The 14,094-nt window shown below is 39.5% G+C and overlaps 2 protein-coding genes and 1 long non-coding RNA gene across 15 annotated transcripts in view; 1 reads left to right on the forward strand and 2 right to left on the reverse strand.

The window, feature by feature from the left end:
* The window catches only part of LOC105471840 (coiled-coil domain containing 138), a 158,320-nt gene extending 153,286 nt beyond the window's left edge, over positions 1 to 5,034 (reverse strand). For 5 of the 8 annotated variants that reach the window (XM_071077140.1, XM_071077139.1, XM_071077141.1 and 2 more), the window contains exons 1-3: positions 4,458 to 4,950; positions 3,539 to 3,596; positions 2,968 to 3,082 (exon numbers count right to left, since the gene is read on the reverse strand). In XM_071077140.1, coding sequence (XP_070933241.1) covers positions 2,968 to 3,082; positions 3,539 to 3,596; positions 4,458 to 4,802 — 518 coding nt within the window. In that variant the 5' untranslated portion in view covers positions 4,803 to 4,950. Of the gene's footprint in view, positions 1 to 2,967; positions 3,083 to 3,538; positions 3,597 to 4,457 lie in introns of all 8 variants that reach the window. The other 3 variants (XM_011724596.3, XM_011724595.3, XM_011724594.3) reach the window with 2 other exon arrangements.
* Positions 4,740 to 13,981, forward strand: LOC139357942 (uncharacterized). Its single transcript, XR_011612017.1, has 3 exons — positions 4,740 to 4,871; positions 4,987 to 5,139; positions 13,856 to 13,981. It is a non-coding gene; the product is annotated as an uncharacterized lncRNA (long non-coding RNA).
* The window catches only part of LOC105471838 (E3 SUMO-protein ligase RanBP2), a 70,385-nt gene continuing 63,051 nt past the window's right edge, over positions 6,761 to 14,094 (reverse strand). For all 6 annotated transcript variants that reach the window (XM_071077136.1, XM_011724591.3, XM_011724590.3 and 3 more), the window contains 4 exons: positions 10,105 to 10,265; positions 9,134 to 9,407; positions 8,687 to 9,012; positions 6,761 to 7,965 (listed from right to left, as the gene is read on the reverse strand). In XM_071077136.1, coding sequence (XP_070933237.1) covers positions 7,660 to 7,965; positions 8,687 to 9,012; positions 9,134 to 9,407; positions 10,105 to 10,265 — 1,067 coding nt within the window. In that variant the 3' untranslated portion in view covers positions 6,761 to 7,659. The remainder of the gene's footprint in view (positions 7,966 to 8,686; positions 9,013 to 9,133; positions 9,408 to 10,104; positions 10,266 to 14,094) is intronic.

A 14,094-nucleotide genomic window follows, 5' to 3' on the forward strand; every position in this document is an offset into this window, starting at 1 on the left:
ATTTTAAAAAGATAAAAGTGCTTTTCAAATATTAACAGCATAACTGGAAAAAATGCAAAAGCATTTTTTAAACTGCAAAATGTAAACATGTAAAAAGGAAAAATGTAAAAAGTAACAGTCACGGATCATTGATAACCCACTACAAGATATTTTTCTACACATTAAAGAGACAATTTAAAATGACATATACCTACCTGTGGTATACTCTACAGCTGAGGAACACTTTATTTTGACTCCCAATAATCTGTTGTTATTTATAAGGTAGTTTTAGCCAAAATAATGAATGTTTAACATAAGAAAACTAAACTTAAAGAAGTCAAATAACTGATGCGTGACATAAAAAGTAGAAAGTGGAGCAGAACTAGAATCCCAGGTGTTCTCTCCAAAAAGACAATCTGAGTTGAAATTTCTAGAATAGTATTGTTCAAAAGCAATATAACACAAGTCATATAGGTAATTTAAAATGTTCTAGTAGCACATTAAAAAACAATTTTTAAAAATACTATTTAATATAGTATATCTAAAAGTTTATCATTTCAACATGTAATCAATGTTAAAAATTATTAAGATATAACAGGCATGGTGGCTCATGCCTGTGATCTCAGCACTTTGGGAGGCTGAAGTGGGAGTATCTCTTGAGTCCAGGAGTTCAAGATCAGCCTGGACAACACAGTGAGATTCCATCTCTACAAAAAAAAATAAATTAAATAAAATAAATTAGCCAGGAGTAGTGGTACACATATGTAATCCCGGCTACTCAGGAGGCTGAGGTGAAAGGATCATTTGAGCACAGGAGTTGGAGGCTACAGTGAGTTACAATTATGCCACTGCACTCACAGCCTGGGCAACAGAGCATGACCCTGCCCCCTGCAAATCCACAAACACACACATACAAAATTAAGATATTTTACATTATTTTATCCATGCTTATTTATTTTTTGAGAGAGAGTCTCACTCTATCACCCAGGTTGTAGTGCAGTGGCACGATCTTGGCTCACTGCAACCTCCGCCTCACAGGTCCAAGCAATTCTCCTGTCTCAGCCTCCTGAGTAGTTGGGACTACAGGCACCTGCCACCATGCCCTGCTAATTTTTGTTATCTATGCTAAGTCTTAGAAAGCCCGTGTGTATATGACAGTTACAGCATATGTCAATTCAGACCAGCCCCATTTCAAGTACTCAATAGATACATGTGGCCTGTTGCTACTGTGATGGACAGCATAGTTTCAGACCAGATCACAACTAGGGGTCCAATGTTATGAAAATCTTCATAGTACAAAACCTTTATAGTTCAGAATTATACCCAGATCATTATTTTAAAAATCATAAAACTCAGTTAAAAAGAAAATAATTTCCATGAATTTATTACCTTAAAAGCAATTTTCACTTTCCTTACCCTACATTCAACATAGCTCATGTCTAAATCCTAAATCTAGATCAACTAGATTTTGTGAGTGCAAAATGAAACAGTAATAACAATGATAATAGCTAACATTTGAGTACTTATTATTTACCCAGAACTGTTCAGTGTATTACACAGATTTAACCTATTTAAGAAGAGAAAGGGAAAACTGTATTTAAAAAAAGTCAAGCTCCCAAATACTAATTATGTTAGTAACATACAGATACTTTAGGTATAATTATTTTTTCTCTCCACAATTATCTCAACATTTCATTTTATATACATATACATCTTTATTTCAAAATGCTTACTCCTTCTTGATACCCATAGCATTTCTTTCTGCCACATATTTTTGGCATTAAATAATATCCAACTTAGATCTTTATTTTACCTTAGCTTCCACTGTTTTTTGTACTTTTTCCCCATAGTAAATAGTATCTTCCTTACAGAATGGCAACTTTTTTTTTTTTTTTTTTTTTTTTGAGACGGAGTCTTGCTCTGTCACCCAGGCTGGAGTGCAGTGGCCGGATCTCAGCTCACCGCAAGCTCCGCCTCCCGGGTTTACGCCATTCTCCTGCCTCAGCCTCCCGAGTAGCTGGGACTACAGGAGCCTGCCACCTCGCCCGGCTAAGTTTTTTGTATTTTTAGTAGAGACGGGGTTTCACTGTGTTAGCCAGGATGGTCTCGATCTCCTGACCTCGTGATCCGCCCGTCTCGGCCTCCCAAAGTGCTGGGATTACAGGCTTGAGCCACCGCGCCCGGCCATGGCAACTTCTTTTAATCCAGCACTGTAGTTCCCATCTCCCCAGACTGCCTTCTTGAATCTCTCTCTTAACCACCTAAATACAATGTGTACCACGCTACCAGACACACCAGAGATAGTAAAATGCTGCTGCCTAACAAAACTTGTATGGCAGTTTTTTTTGTAGTTCCTTTTTTCTTTCTTTCTTCAGGACAGAGATTTGCTCTTGTCAACCAGGCTGGAGTGCAATGGCGCAATCTCAGCTCACTGCAACCTCCACCTCCTGGGTTCAAGTGATTCTCCTGCCTCAGCCTCTCAAGTAGCTGAGATTCCAGACGCACACCACCACGCCCGGCTAATTTTTCTATTTTTAGTAGAAACGGGGTTTCACCATGTTGGCCAGAGTGGTCTCGAACTCCTGACCTCAGGTGAACCACCCACCTCGGCCTCCCAAAGTGCTAGGATTACAGGTATGAGCCACCGCACCCGGTCCATAGTTCCTTTTCTAAACATTTTTATTTAAAGAAAGGGAGCAGAGTCTGCATTTGGGTCCCGGATGAATAACCATAAAAATATTTTTGCATCTTTTACATTATATAAATAATTTTCCATTATGCTACACTAAACATAATGCTAGGTCTATGCTTTTATTACAGAGATCCTCAGTAAAAATTAGTAAGTGACTCGCTTCAACTATTTAGCAGGCTCCAGACTGCCTTACACTTGTTCTCAGGAAAGAGCAAAAATATAACTTGCCCTTTTCGCTTTCTCAGTTTCTTGAGATACTGAGGGGGTAGCAACAGTAAAGTTTCAGGGTACTTTACCAATTCACATTTACGCGCTTGAATAAGCTGCACAACGGTGTTCTACAATGCTTGCTTTCATCAAAATATTTTAATGATGAACCAACTTTATCTCCAGAGTAGATATCCAAATCACCTGTCAATGACAAATAAACCACGAAAGATTACCAGAACAATATATCACAAAATATCTGGCACTGGCCACAAGTCTAAATAATATTAGTTTTAAAATCTTCTCTCTCAAATTTTTTTTACTTTTTTGAGACTGAGTTTCGCTCTTGTTGCCCAAGCTGGAGTGCAGGGGCGCCATCTCAGCTCACCGCAACCTCCGCCTCCCAGGTTCAACCGATTCTCCTGCCTCAGCCTTCCCAGCAGCTGGGATTACAGGCGCCCGCCACCAAGCTCGGCTAATTTTTTGTATTTTTAGTAGAGACGGGATTTCACCGTGTTGGCCTGGCTGGTCTCGAACTCCTGACCTCAGGCGATTCGCCTGTCTCGGCCTCCCAAAGTGCTGGGATTACAGACGTGAGCCACCGCGCCCGGTCTCAAATTAAACTTTTGAAACCCCCAAATATACAAAATACTGGCTTACCTGGGGAGGTTAGAGTTCTTCTCTTACATTTAGACTGATCAAAATTTGAAAAATCATACTAAAAAGGAGAAAAGATATTTAATTTGTATCCTAAGACTCAATTTACTGTCTCAAAATATTTCCCTACAAATTATGTATTAATTACAAAGGTTAGAGTGGAGAAATCTTGTAGACACCATCTTAACCAAGTGATCAAAGTTAATATCATCAATAATGTGACAAACCAACATCATGTGCCTCCCCACAGCAGATCACACATCACTCATCTCATGCTCCCGCCAAAAACACATAATCAATCTAACGAAGAGGCATCCATAAGATAAATCTAAATGGAGGAACATTCCAATAAATAATTCTTACACTTTTCAAAAAAACCAATCTTACAGAAAACAAAGGCTGTGAACCTGATCCAGGTTAAAGGCAACAAAAAAGACAATCAAATGCAATCAATGCTCGTTCTTGGATTGGATCTGCACTAGGAAAAAATTTTTCCTATAAAAGGCATTATCGAGATAATTGTTGAAATTTCATATGAACTCAAGATTACCAAATATATCAATTGCAAATTTCCTGAAAATATTACTGTGGTTATGAAAAGAGAACGTCCTTATGCTTAGGAAAAGCACACAAGTTATTTCTATCTAGAGGTAAAGGGGCATGATGCCTGCAAATTACCCTCAAATAGTTCAAAGGGAAAAAACGCGTGTAGGGAAAGAAGGCGATAAAACGAATGGTAAAGCAAATGTGGCAAAATATTAATTTGTGAATGCAAGTGAGGGTACAAGGGAATTATTGGTACTACGGCAGCAACTTCTGAGTAAGTCTGAAATTATTTCGAAATAAGCCGCTTTTAAAAAGCAATTCAGCTGTTTTCTCAACTCCACTCACATCACTGCAAAAATAAAAAACTGAATAATACTTTCTCTAACATCACACCATGCCCCGTATACCACGAACACAGAGGCATAGGTGAAGTGGCGACCCTGCGCCCCTGCACCGCAACGCCCGCCCCTCCCGCCCGCTTCCACGAGGCCCGAGCCGCAGCCACCGCGGGAGTGCCGGGGCCGAGACCAGAGCCGCTGCGCGCCCCCAGGCCGGCTGGGCGGGGCACGGGGTGAGTTGCTCCGCAGCAGCAGGAGCCCACCCGCGGACCTCGGAGCGGCGGCTTCACCTCGTCCGGGCAGCTGCCCCCGAGTCCGTAGCGGCTTTTGAGACGCTCCACTACTAAATCCTGCCCCGGAGGCTTGACGACTCTCGGCTCCATAGTACACCGCAACCGCAGCGGTCTCCCCGGGAACCGCGTTCATCAAACCCGCGGCGCAACGCGACCGCGGTGCGTCACGACGTGCAAGGCCCCACCCCCAGAGGCACGCAGGGCCGCAGGGAAGGGGCGGGGCAGAACTGGAGAACCCGGAGAAAGCAGCCAGGCTTGTTCGCGCGTCCTCCAGGTCTCTCGTGCTATGGCTGCAGACCTCATAACTTGAGTAGTATTGCATTTCTCCGCGCTAGTGCCGCCCCGGCCGCCTGGGTACGACGACGGGTGGAGGAGCACCGAGGCCCCACACCTGCCTGCAGCGCTCCGCTTCAGCTCCATTTAACCTGTAAGTTTAGTGTGCGTTTGCGCTCACCATAGACCTGTCGCTCCATCAGAAGTGGCTTTTCCTAACTGCCATATAAAAGAAAAACCAAGACTATATCTGAGCCAGGAGTGGTGGTGCGCGTGTAATCCTGGCTGCTTAGGGAGCCTGGGAGTTACATCTACTCTGGGTAACATAACAAGACTCTCATCTCCTAAAAAAAAAAAAAAAAAAAAAAAAAGGAAAGCTGAGCATAGAAATTGCAGATTACCTCACTTTTCCTGTGTTCCATATGGGGTATAACCAGGTATTAAAAAGAATAATTAGAATGTAAGCTCCTTGAAAACAAACTTTTGTTTTTTGAAAAGAAAAAAGCTTTTGCCAGTACCCACAACAGTGCTAGCCATAGTATACATCAACCTGAAAACCTGTTAAGCAAAACTGAGGGGAACTGTACAACCACTTCATTTCTCATTCATACAATTACAGTGGTGTAATATTTTACTTTTCTAAGTTGTGACTGTCAGCTGCATCTCTGGACTAATAACTCCTAAAGTTTCTGGATTAAAGTTCCCAAATGCCCAAGTTTTATAAAATCTATACTTAAGCAGTTATTATCTGAAAATTACTTAAGCCATACTTTTTGCCATAAAGTACCACTTAAGATGTACAAATAATGAATTACTTTATTCTATCTTTAAGCAGATTTCAATGAGACAATATAAAATCCAGTTTAAAAGGAAAGATACATATCATCGTGGGTTTAGACCACATCAGTGATTAAATAACAAAATCAAAGTCCTTTCCTGAAATGTGACACAAAGACTTTCTCATAAATGCCACAAGCCACTGTTAGGCATCTTTGGAATACTAATACTAGAAAAGTCAGTTTACATGTCATTTTGTCAAATTTTTGCTCAAAGTTTAAAGCTTTTTAATTTGTAACTTTAATGCTTTAGGAAAGCATAGAAACCTGCAAAAAGTCTCTTAAAACGCACTTGCATTGTTAAGAATTTATTCTAAAATCATGACGAAGGCATCAGCTGTCTCAGCTGAAAAGTTACAACACACTTTACATCAGTTTATATTACATAGATTTCCAAATAAGCCAATTTGAAATATTTAGTGTAAACATATGTAATCCATGGTTCTTGAGTAGGTTTATTTCAGGTATCTGGCTTTGTGGCTGAGTGGAATGGTGATGGTATACCATCAATCATTACTCGCACAACATCCCTCCCCTCTTTTGAACAGTTACTTGCTTTAGGATACCCAATTTCCAAATCCCCATATAACAGGGAATAAACCTGTCTTTCCTCACTAAATAAAATGAGGTAATTTCACCAGAAAGAATGTGTTCTTTGGGTGGAAGAGAGTCAGTATTCATAATTGCAATATACAGAATTTTGTGTTCTACCTGGATTCTTTGTAGTTCCATATCGAGTAGGCCAATAAGAACATCCTCTTTTCTTTAGCAATTTGCCTAACATTTGATACAAGCCATTTCCAAATACATTTTCAGTGTATATCAAACTTGAGAAACTAGCTCTGGAAGTTAGGCGGCAGAGTGAATTTACTGCCTCTGAATTGTCTTCCTTTAGAATAACCAGAAGCACAAGTAATGAATTTTTTGAATGTCAGTGGCTCTTATGAATTGTCATTTTATTTCTGCTACAAAATTTACCAGAAAAGGGTACTGCAACAATCCTGTATAAAGCAAATCTTTAACCAAATAACATGGCATAGACTTTCTAAAAATATTCATACTTTATCACAGTAACTACAAGGAAAAATTCAATTTATATCATCAGAACCAAGCTGCAGTTTCTGAGGTAGTAGAGACAGATGACAGAAAAGTTTAAAACAAAACCCCTAAAGGAAATAGTCAACTTGTTTAAAATGTAAAAATTAATTGAATACCTATGAAAGAGCACAGGAAGCTAGATATTTTAAGGAAGGAAGGTACACTACTTACAAAGTTAACTTGTAACCACACAGGAGGTGTAAAGATTCTAGAGAAGAGCACTTTGGTTAACTCTGTACGTTCTGTGGCTCTACCCATTCATAAATGAGTCTCTATGCATAAATGAGTACACCAATAGTTAAGATTACCAAATATATTTCAAATCTAAAGTAAAATTATCCAAGTTGTGGTCCCTTTATTCAAATGGTAAGTATATCCATGCAGGAAGTCCAAATATCTTACAAGGAATTAAAATTAAATTGCATATATCATATTCCTTCAATAGTTTGAGAAGGTCTATTGCTTTTAACAAGATTAGTATTATTCCATTTTAATACAAATATGTCAGGAGTACATAAACACAAGTACACCTGAAATACACCAGTGTTTAAACTTTTATTTCACACCATGCAAGGTCAATTATAACATATTAAAAAGTGACAACAGCTATAAGCTGCAATTTTACATCTGTACATCAGAAACGTCCATTTTCAAAAGCTGAACATAATTATCAAATTGTAATAACTAAGCTTCAATTCAACTGCTTATACAGATAAAATTTTCTATGAAACACAATGATTTTATATCTGTCCACATTCTGTGATAGTTATTCTTCGACAAACAGACCCTTTGGGAGAACCAAATGATTCAATCTTTTTCACAGTATCCATGCCATCCTTAACAAACCCAAATACTACATGCTTAAAGTCCAAATGTTCTGCTTTTTTCAGTGTTATAAAAAATTGAGAATTATTGGTATTCTGGCCTTGATTGGCCATGGATAGTAAACCAGGACCAGTATGTTTCACATCAAAATTTTCATCTTCAAATTTATCTCCATAAATGGACTGTCCGCCTGTTCCATCATGTTTGGTGATATCTCCTCCCTGAAAAAAAAATGTATAACAAAAGTTTAAAAAATTTTTTCAATTAATAGGAATCCTGAGTAAAATACTAAAATACATACAGAACTCATCGCTACAGGATAAATCCTAAAGCCCAGCTTTCCTGAGTATAATCTGAAACCTAAGAAATTCATATTGTTGGAAAGAAGATGAAAAATGAAAAGGTTTTTCCCATCCCTTAGTCTCTATCTACTAAGTCTCAAGTACTGAAAATTTAACTTTTTTTTTTTTTTTTTTAAAGACAGGCTGTCTCACTCTGTCGCCCAGGATGGAGTGCAGTGACGCAAACCTAGCTCACTGCAGCCTTGGCTTCCTGGATGCTCCCACCTCAGCCACCATGTAGCTGGGACCACAGACGGACACCATCACGCCTTATTTCTGTATATTTTGTCCAGATGAGATTTTTGCCACATTGCCCAGGCTGGTCTCAAATTCTGGGGCTCAAGCAATCTGCCTGCCTTGGCCTCCTAAAGTGCTGGAATTACAGGTGTGAGTCATTGTGCCCAGCCTAAATTATTTTAGGGTGAAAGTTTTAGGCAGGAGCAGGGAATGGGTAGTGATGCCATGTGATTCCATGTGTGGAAAACCTAAAGAAATCTTAAACAAAACTACAGGATGAGGTCCAGGAAAAACACCCAAATTTCCCGCTGGTGTGGTGCACTCTTTAAGACCTCAATTGCGGTATGTACTTAATAATACCTACTTGGCAAACAAAATCCGGAATTACTCTGTGAAAAATGGAATTCTTGAAACCAAAGCCTTTCTCTCCAGTGCATAGTGCTCTGAAGTTCTCAGCAGTCCGAGGAACAATGTTCGAAAATAACTCCATAGTTATCCGCCCTAGAGGTTCACCGTCCGCACAAACATCAAAAAACACCACAGGATTGGTCTCCTTTGATAATTCTGCTGCATGTCCTTTCTGGAGTTGCAATAAATTCTGCTGACATTCTTCAAATGTTTTCTTGAAACAATCAGCTACTTCTTTAGTTTTAAATCTCACTGCAAGCTGTTCTACTTTTGCTTCTCCATCTATTAAGGAGGGAAAGGGGAAGGAGTGACCTTAGTGTTAAAATAACTGTTATAAGTTGTTTTGTTATAGATTTTAGAAAAGTCCAAAAAATGAAAAGTACATTTGAATGTAAAAACTCACCAGCATAATCTGAGGCAGTCCACACTAAAGCATTATTTGAAACATTTAAGGGCTTTAATTCCATTGTTTTAGTAATAACGTGGTTTGCACACACTTTAAAAACCTGGTCTCTTCTCATAAGGATCCGGTAATAGTTCTTCATTGTATGCCAAAGAATCTTTATATCTCCAACACCACGTTCCTTCCACTGACTGACATCCCGATCCCATCTATAAAGTTTGGCTCTCTCTTTAAACAAAATTTCTTCATCTTCTTCTCCAGATTTTACTTCTACCTATAATAGGAGATGAAATACTCTATAAGCTGCTGCTTATAATAAATTCCATGACAAATTTCAAAGATCCAAATTCTTTTAAGGCATTTTCTTTGTGATGACAAAGAGAATTTGTTAATATAATAATTGGCTATATATCTTAGGGCTAGGAATACATCTGATGTGGCTGAGGGAGTAAAGACCTGATTTGTCATTAAATATTTTCTTTTATATAGTATTCATTTTCCCTTTGGAAATTAAATGCTTTTCTTTATAGGAACAGAGGTTTCAAAAGTGTCTGCTACTGAAGAGAAATATATAAGATACTGAGGTTAAAAATGACAAAATAATTTTCCTAGAACAATGTTCTTGTCCAAAAAACACAGATTAATGTTTATTGAAAGGACTTTCGTGAGTATGAGGTTAATTTTTCCCCAGAATCATGTTATAAAAACAAACATGATATTCTAGAAACATACGAAAAAATTATTTCTTCCCAACAATTACATATAGAATTTACAAACCAATATTTATGTAAAAACTGCAAAAAGATAATTTATACTTAAAGGCTAGACATCTAATAAATAGAGCTTCCATTTCAAACTGTAAACATTCTTAAATGCAAACAATGATACCCTGACAGATCAAGCCAGGGTAAGTTTTAAACTTAAAAATGAAAAATAAGTTATTAGTAAAAGTTTAATCCCTTAACATTTACCTCTGGTAGTGACACTATTGGTTCAAAATGGATATCTTCATTATGAACTACTTCTTCATCACTACCATCTTCATCTTCACCAACTTTACCAATTGACTGGGTTCCAACTGACTGTGTTCCAAACACAGCCGCTCCAGTATTTGCCCATTGGAAATTTTTATCTGATGAATAAATCAAGATATTTAAACACTGGTATCTATTTTTTACATTTTTCATCCCCCTCTTATTTTATCAATCCTTCTAATTCCCGATGATGTAATATGTACATCAATTTTAAATGTTTAAAACTATATTATTCTAGTAAATTCCTCACACCTGTAATCCCAGCACTTTGGGAGGCCAAGGTCATCTGAGGTCAGGGGTTCCAGACCAAACCACAGCCAACATGGTGAAACCCTATCTCTTCTAATAATACAAAAATTAGGCCGGGCGCAGTGGCTCATGCCTGTAATCCCAGCACTTTGGGAGGCGAAGGTGAGTGGATCGCCTGAAGTCAGGAGTTCGAAACCAATCTGACCAACATGGAGAAACCCCATCTCTACTAAAAATACAAAATTAGCTGGGCATGGTGGCACATGCCTGTAATCCCAGCTACTCAGGAGGCTAAGGCAGGAGAATCACTTGAACCCAGGACGCAGAGGTTGCAGTGAGCCGAGATGGCGCCACTGTACTCTAGCCTGGGCAGTAAGAGGGAAACTCCGTCTCAAAAAAAAAAAAAAGCCAGGCGTGGTGGTATGCGCCTGTGGTCCTAGCTACTTGGGAGGCTGAAGCAGAAGAATCGCTTGAACCTGAGAGGTGGAGGTTGCAGTGAGCCGAGATCGCCCCACTGCAGTCCAGCCTAGGCAACAGAGCAAGATTCTGTCTTAAAAAAAAAAAAAAGTTAGCGGTGTGTGGTTGTGGGTGACTGTAATCCCAGCTACTCAGGAGGGCTGGGGCAGAAGAATCGCTTGAACTTGAGAGGCAGAGGTTGCAGTGATCCAATATCGCCCCACTGCACTCCAGCCTGGGCAACAGCAAGACTCTGTCTTACAAAAAAAAAAAATTAGCCGGGCGTGGTGGCGGGTGCCTGTAATCCCAGCTACTCAGGAGGCTAAGGCAGGAGAATCACTTGAACTTTGGTGGCAGAGGTTGCAATGAGCAGAGATCATGCCATTGTATTCCAGCCTGGGTGACAGAGCAAGACTGTCACCAAAAAAAAAAAAAAAAAAAAAACTTCATACTGGGAGTACAGAATACATTTGTTATTGTTTATGCTTAGAGATACAAAGATAACACTGTCACTGCCTCGGATAAACTTCATAATACTAAACTACACAAGGACTTCCAGTAAAGAAGTTAAGTTCTTTATCTACTTCTAAAATTTCAAGTATTCACCTTGAAATTTTGTAAACTTAGCTCAGCAGGCCAAACCTGCTACTTCCAAATTAGCCACAATAGCCTAAACATGTTTATAATTTCTGCATCTCTACTTCTTCCTGAAGAAGCTAGTGCTGGAATGTAGATTTCTTGGCTGGGCTGGTGGATAGCAGCCTTGGGAGAACCTCACTGACTTCAACTGCCCAAAGGGTATTAGACTGTTAAACATTCTACTTCTGTGTGGGGGAACAATGATGGTCTCTCTCTTGCATACCTGCAAGAAGGTGAGAACTAGAAACTTCTCCATCCCACACCTCAATTTAGATGACCAAGTCCCCACTATCTTAGAGGAAAGAAACACCTCTCAACTTTTCATCACTTGCTGAATCACTGTCTTAAAGAACCCTACACCTTCTGCTAAAAACTCATAAGAAAGAAAAAATGTCACAGGGTCCATAACTCAGTATCTTAAAGAACACAATAAAAAACTCTCTTTAAGAAGGATTTAATGGAGGGGAAAAAAAACGTTTTTAAAGAGGAGAGAGGGAGGGCCAGGTGTGGTGGCTCAACACCTGTAATCCCAGCACTTCAGGAGGCCGAGGCGGGCTGATCACTTGAGGTCAGGAGTTCGAGATGAACCTGGCCAACATGGCGAAACCCCATCTCTACTAAAAATACTAAAAGAATTAGCGGGGTGTTGCAGCACACACCTATAATCCCAGCTACTCAGGAGGCTGAGGCAGGAGAATCACTTCATCCTAGCAAGCAGAGGTTGCAGGAAGCTGAGATCTGCGCCACTGCACTCCAGCCTGGGTAACAGAGTGATCGTCTCAAAAAAAAAAAAAAAAAAAAAAAAAAAGAGACAAAGACAAAAATTCTTAAGGACATAAAACAATTGTATTGCAAAGGAATGATCCGAGAACAAAAATCACAGGTTGCATGGGGACTTCCTGAGACCAGTAACCACTGATCTGGATGAGATACCAACTTTGGGGCTCAAAAATAACTGTTCAGGGCCAGGTGCAGTGGCTCATGCCTACAATCCCAGCACTTTGCAGGGCCAAGGTGGGAGGACTGCTTGAGCCCAGGAGTTTGAGACCAGCCTGGGCAACATAGTGAGACCTCTGTCTCTACAAAAAATGCAAAAATTAGCTAGGCATGGTGGTACACACCTGTGGTCCCCGCTACTTGGCAGGCTGAGGTGAAAGGATTGCTGAAGGGCCCAGGAGGTCAAGGCAGCAGTGAGCTGTGTTCATGCCACTGCACTCCAGCCTGGGCAACAGAGTGAAATCCTGTCTCAAAAACAAAAAAACACAAAATTGTTCAGCAACTTTTTTGTTGAAAGCAAAAATTTAAAATATAACCCCAAGGGACATGTGGCAGAAGAATTCAAAATTCTTTCAAAATAGTGGTTCTCTACCCTGGGAATACATTAGAATCAACCATTTGTAAAAATATGTTATAATATATCAGTATCTGGGTCTCACAGGTCATAAGGGGGTCTACAGTGATGTTACTGTAAGTGAATAATTAATTCAGCAAGCTTTGAGACATTAGAGAAAATAAGATTGAATCTCTAAATTATCTGGAAATTAACAAAAATATAAAGATTCCCTATGAAAACCTATGGATACAAACAAAACTGACTGCAGGGCATTTACAGTTTCAAATACTATTTTTAACAAGCACAATCTAAATTAACTAAAGCGTTCAATACACAAGAGCGGCCGGGCGCGGTGGCTCAAGCCTGTAATCCCAGCACTTTGGGAGGCCGAGACGGGCGGATCACGAGGTCAGGAGATCGAGACCATCCTGGCGAACACGGTGAAACCCCGTCTCTACTAAAAAAATACAAAAACTAGCCGGGCGAGGTGGCGGGCGCCTGTAGTCCCAGCTACACAGGAGGCTGAGGCAGGAGAATGGCGTAAACCCGGGAGGCGGAGCTTGCAGTGAGCTGAGATCCGGCCACTGCGCTCCAGCCCTGGCGACAGAGCGAGACTCCGTCTCAAAAAAAAAAAAAAAAAAATACACAAGAGCTTGGTGAATAATCTCACTAAAAATAACAAGTGGTAGTGAGAAGTGAATGTCAATGCATAAGGCTTATTTAGGCATGGTTTTCCTCCTGATATGTGAGTATTTTCTACTTTACACTTTAGTGTCCAATATTGACATAATACTTCAAAAAGGCTACACTGATTAACAGGGAGCCTATCTATTTTTATTTGGGTTTTTTTTGTGTAAGTGTACCTACTATATTGCTTATTTGCTGACACACTACCCTTTGATTTCAGGCTATTTAATAAATTAAAACAAAAATAACATCAGTGAAGCCCACGAATTCCAACATAACATCACATCTGAAGGTAATTTCTAAAAGTTTTATGTGTTTCTACAGGTGGCAGGAGCTGTGGAAAAAATACAAATATGGAGGAGGAAAGAACAGAATTCTGAACTGCATTAATCATTTAAGCATATATCCTCAATAAAATGTATTCCATAAATCAAACACCTTGTACTAGAACTATTTAAGTGGTGCTATAAAGAACAATGTGAAAGATATTACAAGAATGAGAAAATACAATGAATGGTCTTTACTGGTAAACCCGATACAATCAGGGAAATGGATTATTTTCT

The sequence above is a fragment of the Macaca nemestrina genome, chromosome 13 (assembly GCF_043159975.1).
Source record: "Macaca nemestrina isolate mMacNem1 chromosome 13, mMacNem.hap1, whole genome shotgun sequence".
NCBI lineage: Eukaryota > Metazoa > Chordata > Mammalia > Primates > Cercopithecidae > Macaca > Macaca nemestrina.